The sequence below is a fragment of the Oreochromis aureus genome, linkage group 7 (genome assembly GCF_013358895.1).
Source record: "Oreochromis aureus strain Israel breed Guangdong linkage group 7, ZZ_aureus, whole genome shotgun sequence".
Taxonomy (NCBI): Eukaryota; Metazoa; Chordata; class Actinopteri; order Cichliformes; family Cichlidae; genus Oreochromis; species Oreochromis aureus.
In genome coordinates, this window is record NC_052948.1 from 48,356,818 (window position 1) to 48,382,131 (window position 25,314).

General features: G+C 41.5%; 1 protein-coding gene across 2 annotated transcripts; it reads left to right on the forward strand.

Moving 5' to 3' along the window:
- The first annotated feature begins 2,299 nt into the window (after positions 1-2,299).
- On the forward strand, positions 2,300-24,386 carry amacr (alpha-methylacyl-CoA racemase). 2 transcript variants are annotated; one of them, XM_031754556.2, is made up of 6 exons: positions 2,300-2,412; positions 5,754-6,003; positions 6,433-6,576; positions 9,140-9,300; positions 17,606-17,792; positions 23,602-24,386. In XM_031754556.2, the coding sequence occupies exons 2-6, from the start codon at positions 5,757-5,759 to the stop codon at positions 24,009-24,011; spliced, it is 1,149 nt and encodes a 382-aa protein (XP_031610416.1). In that variant the 5' UTR covers positions 2,300-2,412; positions 5,754-5,756; the 3' UTR covers positions 24,012-24,386. The 2 variants fall into 2 exon arrangements, with proteins under 2 accessions (XP_031610416.1, XP_031610415.1); XM_031754555.2 differs by lacking the exon at positions 2,300-2,412 and adding an exon at positions 2,623-2,767.
- Positions 24,387-25,314: the final 928 nt, after the last annotated feature.

Here is a 25,314-nt window from a genome sequence, read left to right on the forward strand (position 1 = left end):
GGTTTCCCCAAATCTTATAAACAGTACATTTGCATAATGACTGAAACCAGCCCACTGAAGGAACAATGGGCTGGGAGGTCAGTTCCTTAATCATAATTATCCAAATTCTCATGACCATTGATCAACAACCAGTGAAGAAGTCACTTGGATGAGTGACGAAACGTTTCTCCCACAAAACGCTACGTCCAGATGAACAGAATCAACTTTTGGAGATGAACTGTCCACGTTCGCCGTGTCCTCCAGACACAGAAGGGCCATCTGGCTTCTTAAGAGCACTCAAAGGCCTTCATCACTGATGCACATGTTCCGAAGGTATATGAAGATTTTAGATTTTAAAAAATGGGGGAAAAAAAGCAAAGTACAGATGAACAGAATATACCGATAAAAGCAGAAAACACATGAAAAAGAACCAAAGAAAAACAACTAATGACCTCACTGTTAGTGACATTGAAACCAGGATGTTTAACATCATCTCAAAGTGCATCCTGAAGGAGCACATGCTGTGTGTCTGAGAGATAATTTGAAAGAAATTATGATATCTTCTCTCACATTGAACGAGAAATAGTGAACAACTGAAGTGCTGGCTTCTGGGGAATGTAATTTAACAGGTTAATAAACAAAAGTAGCACCTTTGTTGTTTGATGCATCTGATATTACCTGCAGGTGGTGAAATATCAGACCAATAATCGATTAAAAGTGGCTAAAGTGAGTTAAACAATTTCCCATGAAGGTCTTTGCGAAACACAATAAATGCAAAATAATTTCACAGGGTTTTCAGCTACTACTTGTTGCTCTGGTGCACTTTTCTTTTATGATTTCTTTTTTCTTGTGTTGAATTTAAACGCTGTAGATTAAGTATGCCGTTAGAGAATAAGGAGTGAGACAACAAAAAGAATGAAAGCAGTGTCTGGATTTCGCCTCGGGTCGTAGATCTTCAGCACAGACTATATGTGAGCTCAGAAAATTGCTCTGGTGTGTGTGTGGCCTTCCTCACTGTTAACTGCTGGTAGTGGGTCATAGTAGAGGAGCAGTGGAAGAAAACCACACCATCACTTCTAACACAGGGTCTTTTTTCACTCTGAATTAAAGTTAGGGTGGGTGTGAGGTCCGTGAGCTCATCATGTGGTTTGTTTGCATTGATGTTAGGTTACTCTTCTTGTTTGTCAAAATGCCTTCAAGCCCAAGCTGTACTTTGTGCTATATAGTAAATAACAAAATTACTCAAAAAAATGGTTATGTTGAAGATGAGAGCTGAAAGATGACCAATAACATTCATGCTATAATCAATCCATAAGCAACAGTATGAAAAACTACTTTATTCAAATAAATGTTTACGTCTTTACACACCTAGCTCTGAAGATGACTGGTTATTACCTTACTGCTGCCAACAGTTGACCACAGATGAAGTACACTCACTAATTAGGTAAACCTTGGTAGTGCTAGGGTGGACTTCCTTTTGCCTTCAGAATTGCTTTAACTCTTTGCGGAACAGATCCAACAAGATTCTGGAAACATTTCTCAGGGATTTTAGTCCATATTAACATGTTATGCTACACATACAGCTGTCAGAAAATGGGTAAACTGTGGTTATAAAAGGATGATTAACATGGTGAGTACCAATATACAGCTAGGCTCTGGTGTTTAAATGATGGCTCAGTTGGTTGAAAATACTCCCCAGACCATTACACCACCACCATCCTGTCTTGAACCTTTGACGTGAGGCAGGATGGATCCATGCTTTTATGGTATTTAGTGAATTTGAGGCTTATCATGCAATTTTCCAGTCTTCGATTATCTAATTTTGGTGAACCTGTGTGACTTATAGCCTCAATTTCATGTTCTTAGCTGAAACCACACCTGGTGTGGTCTCAAAACCCCGAACAGCCCTGGCCCGCTACAGTATATTAACAATACTAATTACCCAAAGTGATGCAGAAAAATAAATTAAAATTGTCTTCTAAATGCTAAAGATGTGATGTTTGTGTTGTATTAGCAATCATTTTAAATCTGAGCTTCCTTTTTGAGCTTGTTCAGAATACTGTCTGTAAACCTAAGGTAAGTTGTTATATACTGAGAATAACCTTTAACAATGGAAATAAATAATATTTTGTGTTTACATATTTTATTTTGTGGAGCTGAAGGCTCTTTCATTCAGTCACTCACTTAAAATTACCCTATACGTTAGCGACATGTGGAAACTACAATTCCCAGAAAATCTAGCAGTTGTCTCTCTGAGGTCACCAGGAAGCCGCTTCTTCACAACAGACGGTATTCGCTAATTATTCACCGGCGTACACCGCAAGAAGCCCAGCCAGGCGGAGTTTACCACTCTGCATAAAAACTAGCTCCTTCGGAGTTCTTTATTCAGTTTAAACCTCTCCTCAACAACAAAAAATCACTTCGGCTGAACAGGTGAGGACGAGCAGGAGGTTTGGAGGACAGTATTTTAGTAAGAATTTTTATAGAGAGGTTTTGTACAGCCTGTGGGTCACACAGCGCCTGTGTAATTTGGCCAGAATTACTTTTTAGAGATTTAGCGACGATAGTAACTCTGTGACAGTTATGAGCGGTTTGGTATGACTGTTTCGTGTGTGTTTCTTTCTTAAGTTTGTTACTGTTATGTCGTAAGCATGTAGTTGTTGTTTAGTCCACACGTGATTCACCGCCAAGTGTTTTTGACATATCCAGCGGTCACTGTAACGTCAGTCTGCTCAGGCGCCCCGTGCACGCAGAGGTTCAGCAGAGGTTTCCTGTCTTCTCCTTGAAAGTAAGCCGAACTGCTCCTTAGTGCTATACAAAGTCTTGTACGCAGTGTGGAGATGTGCTCCACTAGTGGTGCTGCAGCTACCGCTTGTTGCTTCGACTGCACATAACGCATAACATAACCGAGAAATGGCCCATTTTGAGCCAAACTGCAGTCAATGATTAGATCAAAAGTATTGGGTTTGTTGGCAGTGCAGTGTTGTTACTTGTGTACTAAACGGTGCTGCGTGTGCATGGTGCCATAGACAGTATAAAGTAACGGAAAAAAGGATTTCAGTATAAAAATAGAATGGTATATTGTCTGTGGACTTTTGTGGACGGTAGTGTGCATGGTTGCACTCACTGATAATGGATGTCACTTTGACCTTTGAATAAAATACTATGGTCCAGTTTCAAAGTCTAAAGTTTAAACGGCTCTGTTGCTGTAGCCCACCATGAAGGGTATTCCACTGCCAAAATTTCAACTGTCTGTGGTTTAGTTTTTCCTCTTCTGGTAGTCTTGAGTGCTTGGAAAGAAGGCAACTGGACTTTTCACCCCTTAGACAAGAGGGTTCTTCAGTTCTGAAAGATCTATTGGAGATTCTCAATGATCCCGTGTCCTCACTATTGTGGATACCTCAGGATGAGTCAAGGTGTGAAACAGACGTAGGCTGTTACAGTCACAGGGCCAAGGTGTGAATTGTTTTTGAGACATTACCACCCTCTGCCACAATGTGAGCTATTAAGGGCACATGGGTCAAGTTGTGAACGGGGGTTCAATCACCTGGGGAGGGATCTCAAGACTGCATTGTAGGTGGCTGATAGTTAGTGTCTGCTTAGTGATGGTCATTCAGAGTGGATGTAGATGACCTCCTTTATCACTTTCTTAAACCATTTCTCTTGGTCCAAAGAAAAAAATAAGAACATCATCTCATTTAAAAATCATGGGGTTTAAAATGATGTTGGCCAACCCTTTGCAGGTATAAAGGTGTTCTGTCAGGTCTGAGGTCAGGTCTAAATCCAAGCCCCCACACCATAATCCTCCCTCCACCAAATTTTACACTTGCTACAATGTAGTCAGTTCCGTTCTCCTTGCAACTGCCAAACTCAGACTCATCCATAGGATTGCCAAATGGAGAAGCATGATTTATCACTCCAGAGAGCACATCTCCACTGCTATAGAGTCCAGTTGCAGCGTGTTTTACACCACTTCAGCCAAGGCTTTGGCGCTTGGTGATGTAAGGCTTGGATACAGTTGCTCAGCCATGGAAACCCATCCCATTAGGCTCTCTATGCAATGTTCTTGAGCTAATTTGAAGGCCACATGAAGTTTGGAAACGTGTCGTGATTGACTCATGTATTTGGAGAAAGTTGGCTACTTCTGCAGACTATGCACCTCAGCATCCACTGACTGCTCTCTGTGATTTTAGGTGGCCTTCCACTTTTGCTGAGTTGCTGTTGCTCCCGATCACTTCCACTTCCACTGACTGTGGCAGTCAATCTGGCACTTATTGTTTTTTCTTAACAGCAATGTCCTTAATAGTAGCAGTTCCAGTTTTTCTTGCTTTGTTTTTAGCAGACCAACCACATTAAAACCTCACCAATTTTGCAATTAACTTTGGGTAGGTCTCTTAAGAAAGTCCGCAGATACGCAGTAGAGCCCGACCAATATAGGACTTTTAAGGCCAATATCAAAACTGATGTTTAGTAAAAGTCTGATTGTTTTTTTCTTTCAGAAAAGATAAGCTGCTATCTGTAGTTATTTAGTTATTAAGCTAATATGACAGTGTAGTATAAATTAAACTTTTTTTATTGTCACAATAGAGACAATCCAGAGCTCTGGTTGATGCAATATCAATACTCATAATATGGGTGAAGGGTGTTTCTGTTGAATGAGCATCATCCATCCCTCTGAACTCTTTTCAAATTTGTCTTTGTCTTTGGATTACCAACGTTTAAATAAATTTGTGTTTCTTTCATTTCATATAGAAACTGTGTGCCATAAGAAAACTCACTATTTTGTTCAGCTTCAGGCAAATTCACATTACAGTACAGCTCAGGTACAGTGTTGAGGCTGTGTGTCATTGCTTCTTAACACAGTCTGGCTCCTTTGCCAATAGCAGTCACACAGAGAGTAGCGTTCTAAGGATCCTGTGATGCGATGTGGCCTTTGAAATCAGTTTTTTGATTTCTCACCCTTCCCAAGGTCGACCTCATTCCCCCTAAACAGAAGGATTGTCGCCCAAGGATTTTTCACCCGAAATTGCACTTTCAGAGATTTGTCCCGGTTGCCTGTGTGTTTCCCTTTGATGGATTGCAAAGCTTTCCATCTTAAAAAAAAAAAAATGATGTTGCTGTGTTGCAGCATGACCACAGCATCAGAAATGTAGATGTTTGAGGGATGTGCAAAGCATAAAAAGGACCCCCTTTTCTCTGTCTTTCCCACAAAATGTAGGCGCAATAATAATAAAAGATCATGTGATTGCAGGCCATGAGCGACATAGAAACAAGATGACAACAACTGATGTTACCGGTCCAGGAATGGGGCTGCTGCTGTGCTGTTATTAACAGCTTTTTCTCCTCTGTGACAATGTGACACCCACTACGAGCTGCAGGGCATAATAAGACCATACCATTTCTGTTACTGAGTCCAGAAATGAAGCTACACTTACTGTTAGTTTTAAAGGTTCCTCATTACCAGCCAGTACAGTGTTGCTGTTATTGTTTTCATCTCAGTTTGAGTGTGTGTGTGTGAGTCATCATGGAAAACTGCTGCTCTGGAGACATGTACTATTATATGAACTGCATATTTTTGCAAACACTTTGACATAGACTGGCAGACGTTTATACTGTATGTGTGTCTGAACAGATTTTTGTCAGCTAAACTTAAATTTCTCCTAACATCACAGGCTCTGATATTAGCCTCCCCACCCCCATCCCCCAACTACTGCTATTGGTGTTGCATTGGATTGCATTATACTGAAAGAAGTTTCTGTTATTTGATCCTATAGTCCATGGCACTGGCTGGGGTTAGAGTTATTGAGCTGGCAGGCCTGGCACCCGCGCCCTTCTGCGGCATGATCTTGGCAGACTTTGGCGCCAAGGTGATCCGTGTGGACCGGACCAAAGTTCCTATGTCTTTGGACACACAAGCGCGGGGGAAACGATCTGTGGCCATCAACCTGAAGACCACGGAGGGTATAGCTTTGCTCAGGAAGCTCTGCATAAAGTCTGATGTGGTCCTGGAGCCGTATCGCAAAGGTGAGACCTGCAGCACAATAGTGCCAACAAGGGGTCTTACGAGCTCTCTGCAACATTATGGTACTTAGGTACAGAATTACTTAAGTAATTATAATGTTTAAAAACAACTTAATTCTTTTAAATTCACTTACATAACAAGTTGGCAATTTAGGGAAAGAAAACTACATATCCTAATGTAACACAGAAGTAAGGCTCTTTGAGTTATATAAAAAACTTTGTGTTTTATTTATGCTCTTATTTTTTTTACTCTTAGAAGATTCTTAATTTTTAAATGCCATTGACTCTTGTTATGTGTCTTCAAAGGGTTTACATAAGGTGACGAGCCACGTAGGAATATGAAAGTCTTTGAGAACCAACATAAGCAGTAGCAGAAACAGAAAAGGTAATGTGTGATTAAATTTACATGTGGACTTAATTTTGACTGCCCAGGTGTTATGGAGAAACTTGGCCTTGGTCCACATGAGCTATTAAAGGAAAATCCTCGGCTGATCTACGCTCGCTTGACTGGATATGGTCAGAGTGGATCTTATGCCACCGCAGCTGGGCATGACATCAACTACATTGCCATGTCAGGTAACACAACTGTTAATGCTTTCAGATCAAAATTTTAGAGTCATAAGACTGCAGACTTCATCAAGTATTTATATGTATTTATTATTAATTGACATTTATTTTATCATCTGCTTTCCTTCTTTTACGTGTGCACATGAGCTGTGAAACAGGCCCTTTTAAGGGCGTCTGCATCTCACAGTTAGAAATGAGCTCAATGCTCCTTCATGTTTAAAAAAAAAGAAGCCAGTTAAGGTGGTTTAAGCACTGATCTAGGATGCTTCCTGGTCATTTCCAAGGTGAGGTGTTTTGGAGCAGAACCAGGATACATTGAGAGAATATGGGCCAATCCATTAAACCCCAACATATTTAAATAGCTTAATTTCAAAATTCTTTAAATAGAAATGTTAACATTTTCTTACATACCATGTGGTGTTACCTTAACAACCACAAAGGCTTTTTTATCCTTCTGTGGCTTTGTGATTAAACTGTTAGTTTTTTTCAAAACAGTGTAGTTAGAACCATTTCTTCAAACTTAAAATTTATATATAAAAAGGTATGTACTCACATTCCCAGTTCCCATTTTAAAACGTAGGTTTTCTGCTGCTTCATGGCAGCGCTATAAACTGTGTAAAGGACTGCAGACTGACACAAGGTTTAAATAAAAGGGTTTAAAATGACAAGGGATCAAAATGACAAGGGAGCCCTCTTGATAATTTGAGGTTGGGATAACCCTAAAAAAATCCAAATCTTAGCAAGAGTGTACTGTGTGAATCTCCGAGAACTGTGGTTTGGGTTTATGTCACTCAGAAAGATGTCGGCATCTCACCAGAAGAACTGGAGGCAGGGAGCTTTTCTGACCATTCACTGTAAAGTCTAGAGATGGTTGTGTGGGAAAATCCCAGTAGATCAACAGTTTCTGAAATATAGCCTAGCACATCTTGGAACTAAATCATATCACATTCAGAGCCACTTTGAACACTTTTCCTCCCCATTCTGATGTCGTGGTGGTTGTGTTGATCATGTCTGCGTGCCGAAATACACTCAGTTGTTATTGGCTGATCAGATAGATAAAGGTAAAGATTCCTTTATTGTTGCTATACTTGGGCATCGTAAGGTGTAATTGGAGCAGAGCTTGCATTTCAGCAGACTAGCATACATACATTCTTATGTGCTCTTACTCAGATATTTGTGTTAATGAGCAGTTGAGCGTGTCTATCTATTGGAAATGACCAGTGGGCATATGACTACAAACTCCCAAATGAGGTCTGATAATGTAAACGTACTTTCTAGTTGTGCCTCCAATTAAACAAGCCCCGAGAAACCTTTAATAAAGCAGGATTTACTGCTTTATTAAAGGTTTCTTGTTCAGTCTTGTTAAAGCATTAATGAGAATTTCAGAAGAGGTTCTAGATATTTCTTTTATTCATATCGTTGATATCAATCACTTGGCACCGGTTATAGCAGATGAGCTTGATGGATTTTTGAAAATATATTAAAAAGCATTTAACCCCCACACATACATATTCTCCTCTCTTTCACCTACGTTTGGTGGTTTTACGAAATGAAAAAAGGCCGTCTGCATGGCCTCTTGCACTTTCATGGCCAGATGCTGGGTAATAAATTGTACTCACTAACTGCAGCATTATTTTATTTTATTTTTTTCAGAGAGTCTTTGCATTTTATAGGTCTAGATAACAAATTCTGATAGTCTGTTTGGGCTTTATTTTGCAGCACACCAAGCCAAACTATCCATGTCTATAAAGGATTAAAGGGAATGATGACATCAATGTAAGCCGAGCCAAAAATATGGTTTTATATGGTAGTTTGTGAGAAAACATCAGAAATGATGCTCAGAAAAGCTTTCAATCTTACTTAGCTTGGCACTTAACGGTAGAGGTGAAATGCAGCGAGTGGCTTTGTTTAGCATAAAAAGTGACCTTGGTAAATGTATATCTAGTATACTGTAAGGCAGGTGAGATGTGTGTATATGAAGCTGTGAGTTTTTTTCTGTGTGTGTGCTTCCCCCACACATACACCAGGACGTTTTATGCAAACTAAAGCAGTGGGTGGATACATCCGCAATAGTAGATGTGTTTACTTGGCACCCTATGCAGTAGAAGATGGTTGTGAATGTTATCTCTCATAGTTTATGTCTAGCTTGACAGTCTGCTTTTCATTCAAGATCCTTTTCTTTTTTCTAATATGTATTTTTTTGGCCTTATTATAGGGCCACGGGTCAGATTTGAACCTGGGCCGGACGCACTCTGCTATACAGCATATGGTCGTCGCGTCATCCCAGTGAGCTAAACCGGTGCCCCGAGCTCCTTTTATACTATTCCTTTGTTACAGGAAAAGCAAAAGGAGGAAAAAAAATACAAAGCAAAGGTTACATGCTGCTTTAACAATGCCAGCAATGGATTTGAAAGACTAGAAGAAAAACAAACCCTTTGAAGGAGTCATGTTCACTTGCACACCACTAAATATCTTTAATGCATTGCTGTTTGTTGTGGCTCTTTTGTTTTCACTAAGCTAAACTATAGTTTTTTTTCTGCGTAAAGCTTCTACTTTTTCATTCCTGTCATAGGCCTTTTATCCCGGCTGGGTCGCAGCGGAGAGAAGCCTTACGCTCCACTGAATCTGTTAGCAGACTTTGGAGGCGGCGGTCTTACGTGCGCTCTGGGGATTGTCCTGGCGCTGCTGGAGAGGACAAAGTCAGGGAAAGGACAGATCATTGATGCTAGCATGGTAAGCACCACTGATGTAAACATTTACTATCATGAACTGTATAAATGTAGTAGTATGAAATTTTTATTTTTATCATAACATGCTGAAGGTGCTTGGTACAAAGTGCTTGGTACATATTCAGACTTACAGAAGCACCACAAACTTAAGACTATGTGTTCTGTTTTATGTTGCACTGCACTGTGGTAAACTTTGTGGCTGTTATACTTTTCCCCCTGCAAGACAATAGGAAACAATTAGGCTCTAAGCACACTATGAAAAATTAGTTTAATGTACTTATTGTAGTATAATAAAAAAGTAATCAGTGTGATGTCCACACAGCTGCCCGTGTGAGCATCTGCAAGTGATTGTACTTCCTGTGATAGTAGGATAAGTCATTAGGTGGATTCCTTGCAAACATCTGGTTTAAGCAGTCAGAAAAATGCGAGTGGGTGTGAGACAGATATAAATGTGTGCTCTGAGCTTGTCTTATGACAGAAAAATGTTTATAACCAGTCGGCTGAATTAAAGTGATAGAAAGTGACAAGTATTTAAAATGATTTGTCAAAATGCTGAAAAAAAATGAGCAGTATTCTTTGCTCTGAAGTGCAACTACAGACTGACAGCCCTCACATCAAATGTACTGCACTGTTCAGATAAACAGAGTTGAGTCTGTCTTTAAACAGGAACATCACAACATCCTTTGGAGATTTTTGTTTAGTGCAATACGTTTGCAATCCTTTTATCCTGTTAGAAAAAAATAGCTACCAATGTGGCTTGAAGTTACAGCAATTCTACAGTTTTTCTGACTTTACATAATCCATCCATTCATCTGTTCTCTTCCGCCTATCCAACTCAGGATCGGACTATCTGGAGCCTATACCAGCTGCCATAGGGCAAGAAGCGGGATACTTTTAAATAATAATTATATAAAATACTTCACTAACTGAGCGGTCCTGTATACTCTCAAGCCTATTAGAGTATTTATCTATTTATTGCTGCTCTCAGTGTAACGTTGTAGAATAATATGAACTTAAACAAAACGACTTCAGAACTTTAACATATAACAACATTTACAGGTATGGTGTAATGTGTTATATATATATATATATATATGTGTGTGTGTGTGTGTGTGTGTGTGTGTGTGTGTGTGCAGTAAACAGTTTAACAAGAAAACGCCCTTTCACTTAGCTGTTCCATTTAAGTTCAGTGTTTACTATGAAATCATGTAAAAATGCAACGGTATAAAATGCTGTGTATTTATAAAATGATAAATAAATATGCCTCTGTATTCCTAAGACAACAGTCTGCTTTTAGGATGGACTTTTCCTGCTTTCCCATATAGCATCCTCTGCACTTCATAACTTCTCTTTTACTCATATTTGCAAATCTTTGGACAGGGAAGGAGGAAACTTGATTATGTTTACTGAGATCAGCAGCAAACCTTTCAGATTAAGAGTTATAAATACGTGAAAACGATGCAGCTCTGTAATGTGTTTCACAGACTCATGGATCACAGGTAATTGATGGCAGGAATGACGGTCAAGTTAGAGATGATCTTTTCACTCTGTTTTTTCACACACTCTATCAGCTCAGCACAGCAGCTGTGCCATCAGCTGCAAAGCCAACAAACTGTACATGTAATTTCAGAGATGCCCTTCATAACTGAAGGATGTGCCAGACAGCAGCTTTAGTAGATAGCTGCAATTTCGCAAGTCGAAAGAAGCTGCACATCTCACCCCTGTGGGGAACTGTTCACTGATCACAAGTTCTGAAAGTGAAAGTTATTTGGGCTGTAGAGAGGTTTGAGATGCAGTGCTAAATATCAGAGAGGGGATGACGTTTAATAGTTTTACATTTTTAACTTGGGTACACAAGTTTGAATTTATTTGGGGTTTTATCAGATCCACTTAAGGTAAAAGCTATTAATACAGGCTCAAAGTTTAATACCACTTGAAAAATGGCAAAAAATCATATTTTGCATATTTGGATCTTAACAATGTTCCAAGTAGAGCTTCAACATGCAACAAGAAGAAGTGGGACTGAGACGAAACATTTTTCTGAGCATACAATTTATTGAAAACAACTGAAACAGGCTGTTTTACAGCAGATGAAAAGTTTAGGACCACACCTCCAAAAAACCTGTAAACCCCCCAAAACATAAATGAAAGTTCCAAACATGAACTCAGTAGTGAGTAGCTCCAACGTTATTGTTGATCACTTCAAAAATTTGTTGTGGCATGCTTGATGCAAGCGTTTCCACGAGGTGAGTGGGAACATTTCTCCAAGTGGTGAAGATGTCCACACGAAGGGCATCTACTGTCTGGAATGGTTGTCCATTTTCGTAAACTTCCCTTGCCATCCATCCCGAAAGGTTCTCAGTTGGATTTAGATCAGGGGAAGAAGTGCCTTGTCCTGCGGGCATTGTGTACCGTAGCATTGTCTTGTTGAAAAACCCAGGCATTACCACACAAACAAGGGCCCATCAGGAAATGCTCTCTGCAACATCTGGACATAGCCAGCAGCCGTTTGACACCCATGCACCTCCTGAAGCTCCATTGTTCCACTGAAGGAAAAAGCACCCCATTATGGTGCCTCCTCCACTGTGGTGCGTAGAAAGCATCTCAGGTGGGATCTGCTTGTCTTTCCAGTAACGTTGGAAACCATCAGGACCATCAAGGTTACATTTTTTCTCATCAGAGAATAAAACTTTCTCCCACCTTTCAATGTCCCATGTTTGGTGCTCTCTTACAAAGTCCAAACGGTCAGTTCTGTGGTGTTCAAGGAGACGAGGCCTTTGAAGACGTTTTGTTTTTGAAGCCCTTCAGTCTCAGATGCTGTCTGATGGTTATGGGACTGCAGTTGGCACCAGTAATGGCCGTCCAGTGTCTTGACAGACAGCCAGTTGGATCCTCTGGCTCAGTGCTGGTGAAATTTTTTGGGTTCTTCCACTTGACTTTTTTGTTCCATAACCCTCAGGATCATTTAAGAAATTCCAAATGACTGTCTTACTGCATCCCACCTCAGCAGCAATGGTGCACTGCGAGAGACCCTGCTTATGCAGTTCAACAACCCAGTCATGTTCAAAAAGGGAATGTTTTTTTGCCTTTGCCATCAGAACATCATGACAGTGTGACTACCTGACAGAAAATGACAATGAATCCACATTTTTGCCCAGATCTGGCCTTTTAAAGGCTTGTGGTCTTAAACTTTTGATCAGCTGTAAAACAGCCTGTTTCAGTTTAAGCATTGTTTTCAGTAAATTGCATGTGGGAGCTTCTTATTGTTGCATGTTGAAGTAAGCATATGATTGTTTGCCATTTTCCAAGTGGTCCTAAACTTTTGATTGGGACTGTACATACAGTCATTTAGAGCTCATGTAAAGTTATGCTGAAGGTTGTTCAAAGTCTTAACCTGACAAGGCAAAGGCCTTTAAACTTCTTGTTAGTGATCTTGATTGACTACAACTAGTAGTTTTCTCAGCTGCATCCAAGCATTACATCACCATGCCCAATGCAAAGCGTCGGGTGCGGTAGTGTAAAGCATGCTGCAACCGGACTGAGTTGGGCTCAGCACCTTAGTTCCAGTGAAACCAACTCTTAATGCTCTTACCAGCATACCAAGATATTTTGTACAATTTCATGTTCCAACATGACAGTGCACCAGTGCACAAAGCAAGCCCCATAAAATGCCCATAAACACACTAAACCTAAACCTTGTGGAAAACCTTCCCAGATCAGTGGAAGCTGTTACAGGTGCAAAGGGTGGGCCAACATCATACTAAACTTATGAATTAAGAATGGGATGTTTAAGTTTATGTGCGTGTGAAGGCAGAGGAGCAAATACTTTTGGCAATATAGTGTATGTATTAGTGCTGTATTCAAATTCATAGAACTGTTTAATGCATTTTATGTTTGTTTGGTCTGGTTTGATTTCAGTTTTCATGCTGTGTTACTTAGTGTCCTCACACACAGGTTGTTAGTGGCATAAGCATATGCATGTCAACGCAGACATTTACTGGATTGCACTCAGTGTCCACTTAATGAGGGATGCGTAATGCAGAGTATTACAATTCAGTATAAAACCTTTGGTTTAAATTCAACCTTTTTATGAAACTTATAATATGTATATTAAATTACATTTTTTATTAATGCATACATGATTATGGTTTTATCCTACCTACAATCCTATCCTATACAAACATGATCAGTATATATGTTGACTAGATTTTACGCTTTTATGACAACTTAAAAAAAACAACTATCCTCCAATTAGAATAGAGGCAGTTGGTTAGATTGTAGAGGTGTTGGGAAAAGACCATTAATAATCGAAAATGTAGGACTGCACATTAAAATTTTACATCTTTCGTATTGTATTTAATTTTAATGTATTTTTATTTTACTTGTAGAATTCTTAAGGCCAGATTTATTAGTGTTTTGGGGGTTTTGTTACTATTGAGATGTCCTAAATAGGTGTGGTAATAAGTTGTGACTGAAGGGCAATTTTGAGTGTTATTATTTGTGATGTGCATATTTGTAAAAAAAACACCCTATCAAAACCCAAAATTAAGATACTGTAGTATTTAAATTATTCTTGCAAGCTTGATTTTCAAAGGTTTGAGGCTGGCAGTTTATTGAAACTTATTGCATTTTGTGCCAGTACTTACAGCTTTATTCTGTGCCTGATATGGCTGTCGGTATTGCTACTAGGAGCATTCGTTCATTTGGGCTTCCAAGAGGAGAATGTTATATTGGTGCAGGTGGACTTAAAGCTGTGGGGTGGTGCCAGAGCTGTGGCTCTGTCCTGTTGCTCTTTATGCAGTCTCAATCAATTTCTCTACAGAAATCCTTCGCCCACCTGTTTTTCATCTCCTTCCCCTCCAGCTTTAAATGAGCTGCTTCAGTCTCATGGCTCTTCAGCCTAAAGTTTTGAGGCAAGCTGAAGGTTGAGGTTAGTTCCTGCAGTTTTGTTGGTCCTGATGAAGTGCATCCTACCCACTTGTCAGTCCCTTGATAAGCTTCTGATTATTCACTAACCTTTCAGCATGTGGCATTTTCTCTCCCCCACTAGCCAGCTTAGTGTCTTTTTGTTGCTGCAGTTAATAATGCAGATGCACTCCTTCATAGTGAGATGCTGTGCCTGTGTGCTAAGAAACTGATTTCCTGATATATTGATGGACTTAAAGGCATTATTAATAACAGCAATTAATGCAATTAGTGTTTTGATTCACAGCCTCACAGTTCTAGACACAGTTGCAAGGAATATAAATGGTGAACTGATCACAGTTACAGAGAAACTATATGCAGATTAGCTTTGTCTACAAAATAAAAGCCTCAGTCATCTGTGCATTTAGGTGCATGTTTAGAAACGTTTAAATGGACTACAAAGCCATACAAACCCTACCATATAATTGTAGAAATTACAACATCTGAAAGAACACTAGAGAAATTGAAATTCCTTTCAAGCACTGCACTTATTTGGATCCTTAGCAGAACACCCATCAATGTCTGAAGTAGATGGGACGTGTTTTGGAAAGGTTTGAGTCAAACAAAATTAGATCCACTTCGAAGAAAGTTTCACTTATGGCAACTAACATCAGCAAAAGCAGAAAAATTCAGCATATCCTCAACAACTCACCTCAGTTGCTGTCATTGGACAGAAGCTAGCCTCACTGACTCATCAGCCTGTATGGGAGTCGTTTCTAAAAGTTCTACAGAATCCTCCAGAGTAAATAGACATGGCCACAAACAGCAGAGTAAAGTAAGTAAGGTAAACAGCAGACTGGCAGCCTACGCTCACTAAAGATGAACAGTGGCCAGAGCTGTTTGTCCTACAGTGGCCACTGTAGCTAAGATTATCCACTTTAATTGGGAGGGCTGAGAAAACAGAATTCTGTTGACTTACATCTACTGACATCTAGTGGTGATATATTACACAATCTACCTTTAAATGATTAAGTAAAATAATTATTTAAAGGTAGATTGTGTAATATATCACCACTAGATGTCATTTTTTTCAACATCTGCATAGAATAATGCAGATGTTGACAAAAAATATTTAATGTTGTTTTTCAAGTTGTTAATGATACTACATAGACAGAACATCAATTTGATTAGTTTATTATATTGCCTTGGATTCTCTTTAAATGGGAAAATATTCTTCATATGAAGCGTGAGGTTGTAAAAACACCTTGTGTGGCCTGTTCTATGTGTCGGTGCAGGAGCTGATTAAATGCCCAGCAGTACACCAACTGCATCAGAACTACCAACTGTGACACGTGTTCGACATGATCTCTAATTTTTCTCTCAATTTTTCTCTGGTCTGCTATCAATTATATTATTACTGTCCATTACTGTCCGTCCGTACCTAACATGCCTATTGTTTTGATGCTTAGGTGGGCTGCAGCCAGTGCCAGCACGCTCTGAATCTGAAGGCAGGGTGCATTACACGCTGAGCATGTGCTTTTCTACCATGCTGACATACGTGGACATATTTAAATTCACACCTGTGGGCACTTTACAGACAATTTCGGGCAATTTAGAAACATTGATTGTGTACCAATGTGACAATGGAAAGAGTCACTTAAAGGTGTGATTACTTGTGTGTGCAGCTGCCTTTGCTCTGCTGATTTTTTTCCCCATTGTTTAGCAATCTACTCTGAAGCTTCAGTGTTCATTCAAACTGCCCTACGAGCTCTTTTCAGAGAAACGACTCTGGAAGGCTCACTCAACACTACACTTTATACTTGGCAGCAGACAACAGACAGGCAGTATTTAGATGCTAATAGATACCACAAACACAGCTAAATATAACTCAAGATAATAAATACTGGGTGCATGTTCAGCAGGTGGATACAGACACAAGTCCAATAAGCAGCTGCTTGCTAATGTTTGCCAAATCGATTTAAAAATCTATGATATGTCAGTGTCATGTTCCTTAGTTGTTTGCATTGCTTCCAAGCTGTTAAAGACATCAATGATTGCAGGTTTTATAGCTTTAAATAAAGACAGAGAGAATGATCTCCTATTTTTGTGTCAGCTCTTGCTCTTAGAGATTTTATTGAGGGGATGAGTGGATTAAAGGTCTTGTTATTTAGCAGCAGCTCAAAACGCGCACAGAAAGAAAGAGGGTTAGTGAGAACAATGTCCTATTAAAGCTCCTATAGCGCTCTCTAATCCTATGGAGACTTACATTTACCACTTCTATTTCATTCAACTGCTGTATACAGTATGAGGTACACAGGAAAAACGGACTATTAACACTGCTTCTCAAATCTCCACACTTATGGTCTCATAGTTCTAAACCAGAAATGCATTTTTCATGAGTGAAGATCATCAAAAGAGAAAATGCACATTCAGAGCGCCTTCCCTACTTCAAGCAATAATTTGGGGGTTTTTTGGCAGCGAGTAACAGTGAAATCACTGAAGCCCCGACTAGCTGGAGATCTTTCTCCACTCTGCTTTGTCCATGACGACTCACAGAACTATATTATAGATGCACAGCTTGTAAAATTCAGGGCTGATGCCAGTACCGCTTTTAATGATAACAGTTTGGCCAGTACTAGTGCTTTTGTGCATTCTAATTCTGTGTTGTCGTTGACCCTTCTAGTGGCAGGCAAGTAAGAGAAGAAAGAAAAAAAAGAAAAGAAAAAAAAAACGTGAGGGAAAAAACAAAGTCCAAGCACAAGATTGATGTGACTCAAAACTTAAACTTCAGCCACTGCCATAGTTAAATGTTAACTTTGTGGTATGTATGTTTAGCTGATGTATTGATAAATCCCTAGTTACATGTATTTGCTCGTGTAACCCTTAAAATAAGCATGCTGTTAATTAAAGGTCACACAAAGTGATTGTAATCAGCAGTAAGAGAGCGATAGTAGTTATCATTCCTGCAGCCTCTGCAGAAGGACTATTGCTGACTGATTCCCTCCCAGCAATGTAATTATTTGCGTTTTTCATGTCATGCATTCATTATTTTTTTGATCAAGCTTTTTCTGTTTACTCAGCAGCAGTGAAAGCAGCACCAGTTTCAGACTTAAATAAGCTGTGAATACAGGGAGCTGTGTTAGTATTCAAAATGTAATTTGTGTGTGTCGTTGTTGCACTGACACCACATTTCATCTTTGCTTTGTATTTTCTGTTCTCTAAAGATTTTCATGCCAACCTCTGCTTAAAAAGCTATATCCTTGGTCTGCCATATGTGTGACAGTTATCTACACTCACACTAATGAATTAAAGGAAAAAATAAAAATGAACAACAGAAAATTGTTTCTTTTTTTTTTCAGTGACATGAAATATGAACTTCTGTCTTCCTGTCTTATACTCTTCAGGTGGAAGGAGCAGCATATATGGGTTCGTTTTTATGGAAATCTCGTAGTATTGGTTTGTGGAACCGGTCTAGAGGAGAAAATATGTTGGACAGTGGAGCTCCCTTCTATGATACCTACCAGACTTCGGATGGACAGTTCATGGCTGTTGGTGCCATTGAACCTCAGTTCTACAAACGGCTGCTTAAAGGTTTGTTGACTTATTTGAATCAACAATAGGAAACATTTATGGTGGCTAAGAATCAAGTTTAATGTTCAATCCAAAAATGAATGAATCAGAAAACTGTCTGTAACCCATCCAATCATGACTCTGATCAAGATTTGAGCAAGGTGAAGTATTACAGTACACTGCCAAAGTCTCGAGCTAGCCCTCATTTCTTCATATTTTACTTGGAAAATTGGAAATAAATGCAGCGATTTGTTGAAACAAATAATATCCCCTCGGCTTGCTGCCGGTACGTTGGGGTTTTTCCCGGTGGATGAGAGGGTTTGTTCCCTGCGCCTCAGGGTCGGGGAACGGGTCCTGACTGTCATCTGCGCTTATGCGCCGAGTGGCAGTTCAGAGTACCCAGCCTTCTTAGAGTTCCTGGGGGGGGTGCTGGAAGGTGCCACACCCGGAGACTCTGTTGTCCTGCTGGGAGACTTCAATGCTCACGTGGGTAACAACAGCGAGACCTGGAGGGGCGTGATTGGGAGGAACGGCCTCCCTGATCTGAATCCGAGCGGTGTTTTGTTATTGGACTTCTGTGCAAATCACAGTTTGGCCATAACGAACACCTTGTTCGAACATAAGAGTGTCCATAAGTGCACATGGCACCAGGACGCTCTAGGCCGCAGGTCGATGATCGATTTTGTAATTGTACCACCAGACCTGCGACCATATGTTCTGGACACTCGGGTAAAGAGAGGGGCTGAGCTGTCAACTGATCACCACCTGGTGGTGAGTTGGATCAGGTGGCGGGGAGGACGCTGGACAGACCCGGTGCACCTAAAGCGTGAGTGAGGGTGTGCTGGGAACATCTAGCAGAGGCCCCAGTCCGCGAGATCTTCAACGCACACCTCCGGCAGAGCTTCAACAGCATTCCGAGGGAGACTGGGGACATTGAGTCCAAATGGACCATGTTCAGCGTCTCCATCGCCGAAGCTGCTGCATTGAACTGCGGCCGCAAGGTGGTTGGTGCCTGCCGTGGTGGTAATCCCAACCAAATGGTGGACACCAGAGGTGAGGGAGCCACCAGGCTGAAGAAGGAGGCCCTATCGGGCTTGGTTAGCCTGTGGGACTCTGGAGGCAGCCGACAGGTATCGACAGGCCAAGCGGAATGCGGCTCGGGCAGTGGCTGAAGCAAAAACTCGGGTGTGGAAGGAGTTCGGAGAGGCCATGGAAAAAGACTTTCGGACTGCCTCGAAGAGATTCTGGCAAACCGTCAGGCATCTCAGGAGGGGAAAGCGGTGCTCTACCTGCACTGTGTATAGTGCTGGCGGAGCGCTGCTGACGTCGACTGAGAAAATTGTCAGGCGGTGGAAAGAATACTTTGAGGACCTCCTTAATCCCACTGACACGTCTTCCGAGGAGGAAGCAGAGTCTGGGGATGACGGAATGACCCGCCAATTTCCGGGGCGAGGTCACTGAGGCAGTTAAACAACTCCTTGGTGGCAGAGCCCCTGGTGTTGATGAGGTCCGCCCGAGTTCCTGAAGGCTCTGGACGTTGTAGGGCTGTCCTGGTTGACACGCCTCTACAATGTTGCGTGGAGATCAGGGGCAGTACCCTGGACTGGCAGACCGGGGTGGTGGTCCCCATCTTTAAGAAGGGAGACCGGAGGGTGTGTTCCAACTACAGGGGATCACTCCTCAGCCTCCCTGGGAAAGTCTATGCCAGGGTGCTGGAAAGGAGAGTTCGTCCGCTAGTCGAACCTCGGATACAGGAGGAACAATGCGGTTTTCGTCCTGGTCGCGGAACACTGGACCAGCTCTTTATCCTCTCAAGGATACTTGAGGGTGCATGGGAGTTTGCCCAACCACTCTACATGTGTTTTGTGGACTTGGAGAAGGCATTCGACCGTGTCCCTCGGGGTGTCCTGTGGGAGGTGTTATGAGAGTATGGGGTGTCTGGCCCATTGCTACGGGCCATTCGATCCCTATACAACCGTTGCAAGAGTTTGGTTCGCATTGCCGGCAATAAGTCGGACTCTTTCCCGGTGGGTGATGGGCTCTGCCAGGGCTGCCCTTTATCACCGGTTCTGTTCATAATTTTTATGGACAGGATTTCTAGGCGCAGCCAAGTGGCGGAGGGCCTTCACTTCAGTGGCCTCAGAATCTCATCTCTGCTTTTTGCGGATGATGTGGTTCTGTTGGCTTCATCAGGTGAAGGCCTCCAGCTCGCACTGGAACGGTTCGCAGCCGAGTGTGAAGCAGTGGGAATGAGGATCAGCACCTCCAAATCTGAGGCCATGGTTCTCAGCCGGAAAAGGGTGGAGTGCCCACTCCGGGTCGGGGATGAGTTCCTGCCCCAAGTGGAGGAGTTCAAGTATCTCGGGGTCTTGTTCGCGAGTGATGGGAGAAGGGAGCCGGAGATCGACAGACGGATTGGTGCTGCGGCTGCAGTGATGCGGACGCTGCACCGGTCCGTCGTGGTGAAGAGGGAACTGAGTGTAAAAGCGAAGCTCTCAATTTACCGGTCGATCACGTCCCTACCCTCACCTATGGCCACGAGCTGTGGGTAGTGACCGAAAGAACGAGATCGCGGATACAAGCGGCAGAAATGAGCTTCCTCCAAAGGGTGGCTGGCCTCTCCCTTAGAGATAGGGTGAGAAGTTCGGCCATCCGGGAGGGGCTCAGAGTAGAGCCGCTGCTCCTCCACATCGAAAGGAGCCAGTTGAGGTGGTTCGGGCATCTGACAAGGATGCCTCCTGGGTGAGATGTTCGGGCATGTCCCACGGGAGGAGGCCCAGGGCAGACCCAGGACACGCTGAGAGATTATATCTCTCGGCTGGCCTGGGAACGCCTTGGTGTTACCCCGGATAAGCTGGAGGAGGTGGCTGGGGAGAGGGAGGTCTGGGCTTCTCTGCTTGGGCTGCTGCCCCCGCGACCCGGCCTCGGATAAAGCAGATGAAGATGGATGGATGGATGTTGAAACAGGCAAAAACTGAATTCTTACAACCACTTTTACTCTTCAACACAGCTTGGATTCTCCTGGACAAGCTTTTTTGTAATTTTTTTAAGTAGTTTTCAGGAATATTTCTCCAGACTTGTTGAAGATCATTCAAAGCCCTTCTTTGGATTTGGCTGCTTTTTGTTTCGTTCTCTGTCAAGATGATCTTTCAGTAATATCTTTTTCAGTGATAACTCTTTCAGTAATCTTGAGGTCTGGGTTCTTTCTATCCAGGTATGCTTTTACTGCATTGACAGTGTGTTTTTATGCTGAAAAATGAAGCCGTTGCCAATCAGATGCTTTCCAGGTGGAATCACATGGGGGATCAAAATCGGACAGTACTTTTCTACTTTCATAATTCCATCAGTTTTGAAAAGATGCCCAACACCACTGGCTGAAATGCAGGCACAAACAGAAAATTTAGCATATCTCAGCCTTCTCTCCCTGTTTGCCTTCCTCAAGAATGGCTTTTTTAGAGCCACGCTTCCACTGAGACTATTTCTGATGAGGCTTCAGTGGATGAATCAACTGAAGGGCCAGATGCATCTCTCAGCTTCTTTGTCAGGTGTGGATTTTTTTCCCCCTTTTTCATAAGGACGTGACTTTCAGATACTGCTCATCTTCTGTAGAGTTTTTTGGTCCTGTCACTTTTTTTTCCTGTCCACCTGTCCAGTTTCCTCATTTTTTTAACATAATGTACATCATGCACATATGTCAAGTTTTCAGCTAATAGCTCAATGGTGAAAAAACTATTGTATGCCTGTCAAGCTATCATCCCCTGAGTTAGGTGCCTTTTTGATGCTTGGGTAATTCATAAGTCAATGTTATGTGGCATAACCTTTCTCTAAAAATGGTCAAAAAAGACTGAACTGAAAATTAGTAAAAAAGCAGCCAATGTCCAAAAAAAGACCTGGTCATTAGACATCCAGAAAGCCTGGAGAACTATTGTTCAAGACCACTTAAAAAATTACAAGAAAGCCTAGCGTATTATGTATCTATATATTTTCGCATGTTCCCTAGTGCCTCCTAGACAGGGTGGTAGATACTGGTCTGAATAGATTTAATGCCCAGTAATTCGTACAGCTCTTTGATTGTGCGAGACATGAACGACGTGCCCTGGTCAGTCAGTATCTCTTTCGGGATGCTGACTCGGGAGATGACCTGAAACATCGCCTGCGCCACACTCTTTGCAGAAATGTTGCGCAGCGGCACTGCTTCCAGGTATTGCGTTGCATAATCTACCAGAACTAATACAAAGCCACGTGCACTCTGGTGAAATGGCCCGATGAGGTCCATGCCAATGCATTAAAACGGGACCTCCATTAATCGTAGTGGGTACAAAGGTGCTTTTGGAATGGGTTAACAAGTTGGCATTCCAGACCACCATTCCGCACCATCGTCGCTCAACCACTCGGATGCCCGGCCAATAAAATCAGGCCATTATTCACTCTAGAGTTTTATCATATCCCATATGCCCTGTCATGGGATTGTAATGACCCGCCTCGAAAATCATTTCCTGGCGGCTTTTAGGCAGCAACAACTGGGTGTGTGTTTCCCGTGCAAGCGTCACGACTCACACGGTATAACCGTATAATCTCTCAATAATACGAAGCGTGAGTAGGTCAGCACGGCTTCAGGGCGCAACACGTGACCATTAATTCCAAGCAATGTCTAGGTCAAAGGCTGAGCGTAGGTTGTCGTCACGAAACTGCTCCAGTGGGAACTCTCCCGTGGGGGGAATTTCCGGAGCTGCTGGGACCTCACTCGAAGGACCCGCACTTCCAGCACTCCTCAATTTCCAGTCAGTTGTCAGCACAGCAGACACTCCTCCTCTGGTCTCCGGCTTCACTATATTTAATATGTATTAGTCAGATCACCGCCACCTGTCCCTACAGCCTCCTTGGCACTGCCCCCATGAGCTCACTGCCCCACGCCTCCTCTGCAGCTGAGCCAGGGACCACACAGAGTAAAACTAGTATCAATTTCAATTTTCTTTCCAGAATACAAGAATAATGATTGCATTCACTGTTATTCATAGTGCTACCTTTTATATATATTTGCATATTTTTCATATTACACATTAGATAGATAGATAGATAGATAGATAGATAGATAGATAGATAGATAGATAGATAGATAGATAGATAGATAGATAGATAGATAGATAGATAGATAGATATGTGTGTGTGTTAACCTCCTAAGACCTGAACTTTGTCATGCATTTTTAATTTCTCTTTGCTATTTGGGTTGATTAGGACCTGATGAATGTAAAAACAAAGAATTACCTGATTGTTTTTTTTTTTTTTTGTACCTGGTTAGTGTTTCTGAGAAAAATGAGATCCACATATGAGGACATTTGTTTTAAATTTCGATAGAACAGTGGCAGTATAATGTCCTCGTAAGTGGTTATCAGGCCCTTGTAGAGCAAAATTGTGTATTTTGGTCTAAACAACCCAAAATGTGATGTCCACATATGTGGACGCCAGGTCCTAGGAGGTTATGTACCTTTATTTATTCATTATATAAAAATAGTGCACTGCTGATCACTCCTGTCTTCTGTATTTGGTTGAAAGAGAAATATGAGTGTGCATAAGAAATTACAGAAAAAAACTGCTATGTAAAAGTCAGTGCTTAAATCCTGCACACTATTCATTATTTAGTAGAGCAGTAACGGGTGGTTAAAATGATTACATCATGTGGCCAACTTGGACCTTCAGCAAGATCAACAACCCATATTGAGATGAACGTGTTGGCTGCTTCTGCACCATCTTGTTAAACTGAAGTTTATTTAACTTGATATTACTTTCGGGTCATAAAAAGGTTTTTTTTGTTGTTTTTTTTTCTTTCTAGGCTTAGAGTTGGATGCTGGAGAGTTGCCTTCTCAGATGAGCTTTGATGATTGGCCGGAGCTCAGACGAATCTTCACAGAGCGTTTTGCCTCAAAGACCCAGGCGGAGTGGTCAGAGATTTTTGATGGGACTGATGCCTGTGTTACACCTGTGTTGTCTTTCGACCAGGTGAGCTCACACCCACATAACCGGGAAAGAGGCTCTTTCATGAAGGACTCCAGTGGGGAAGAAAGCCCCCGACCAGCCCCGGTTCTGTCTCGCACTCCTGCTGAGCCTTGCCTCACCTCCGACCCCGTTACTGGAGAACACACGGCTAAGGTCCTACAGGAGTACGGCTTCACATCCCCACAGATAGACCAGATGCTGTCAGCAGGAGTCATAGAGTGCAATGCTGTGAAGGCAAAGCTGTAAACAAACAATCAAAACAGTCAAGTTATAAATGTTTGAAAATCACACAGTGGCACCAGCTTTTAAGATTTGAAGGAATCAGTGATTAACCATGTGATTGTCATACTGGATATAAACAACTGATTTGGATAAAGCAAAACTACATGCAGAGCACATTTGAGTGACTAACAGTAAGATCTACCATTCGGATTATGTCTAACACAACTGTGTACAAATCAAAATAAAAGAGAAACTAAGAAAATTATTATTTTCTTTTCATAAGCTAGGATTTCAACCTCAAGAACTTGAAATATCGCTTAACTTCCACCTTTTAAATTTGTTCTCCAAGGCCACAGGAGGCTGCTGTGTACAAAGTAAACAAAGATTTTTACTAATTCACTTCTGCCTATGTGTCTTGATTGGACAAGACGTCCTCAGAATATGTGGTTTTGGTATGTTGATCAGATGGTTAGTAGCTACTAATTTTAATAACTATATTCATTGTTCTTTGATATTTTGTATATATTTTGTTGTGCTACTACTGCCCCCTGAGTGTTTCACATTAAAAGAAAAACATTTTTGCAAAGCACAACTACTCTATTAATCATAAACTACTGATATCTGCTAAATTAACCAGCTCAGGGTGCACAATGGTCATACATAGCGAAAGAGGACTGGATATCTCCTGAAAGCTCAGCAGTGCCAATAACATTAAATTAATCTGACTTTTGTTGTTGTTTTGCTCTCCCTCAACAGCTTCTGATTTGTGTGCACTAATTCTGACACACAGATTGTTTAGAAAAAAGCCAGACATGATGTCACCCACTAAAATCATCTTTTCAAGACTTTGGCTTGGGGTTTCAAAGCTCACCCTGCATTTTTTTATTCTAAAGAAGGCCATAATTTACACGATGAATGTCAAGCTGTATTAAATGAGATCAGAAACCAGTGATCGTGACTCATCGGTAAACTGTTTACTGAAGTTTTCAATTAGCATTAGGCTTGTTTATATCCAGAGGAGCTGCCCCCTGCTGGCTAATTGAAAGAATGAAGTTCTGAGGGACTTCCATAGGCTTAACTTTTCAAAACAACATGGAGAGCTGTGTCTAACATTCAGTAGATCCGACTTTTGTGTTGCACTAACTGCACATTTCAGAGACAGGAAACGTTACGCCTACAAAGTGAAAGTAAAACTACTGCAGTGATTATGTTGACAGGCAATTTCGTCCTTTTTCGTGTAAGTGAAGTTTAAGTCACTTACCAATATCTCTGTTGCAAGCTACAAATGCAAGTCTGCAAGCTCTAGTTAGGAGGCTCAGAAGATGGT

Coding starts and splice junctions, on each gene's coding strand:
- amacr (XM_031754556.2), top strand. CDS start 5,757: ATGGCACTGGCTGGGGTTAGAGTTATTGAGCTGGCAGGCCTGGCACCC. Junction 6,004..6,432: donor CCTGGAGCCGTATCGCAAAG/GTGAGACCTGCA, acceptor TTGACTGCCCAG/GTGTTATGGAGAAACTTGGC. Junction 6,577..9,139: donor CAACTACATTGCCATGTCAG/GTAACACAACTG, acceptor TTCCTGTCATAG/GCCTTTTATCCCGGCTGGGT.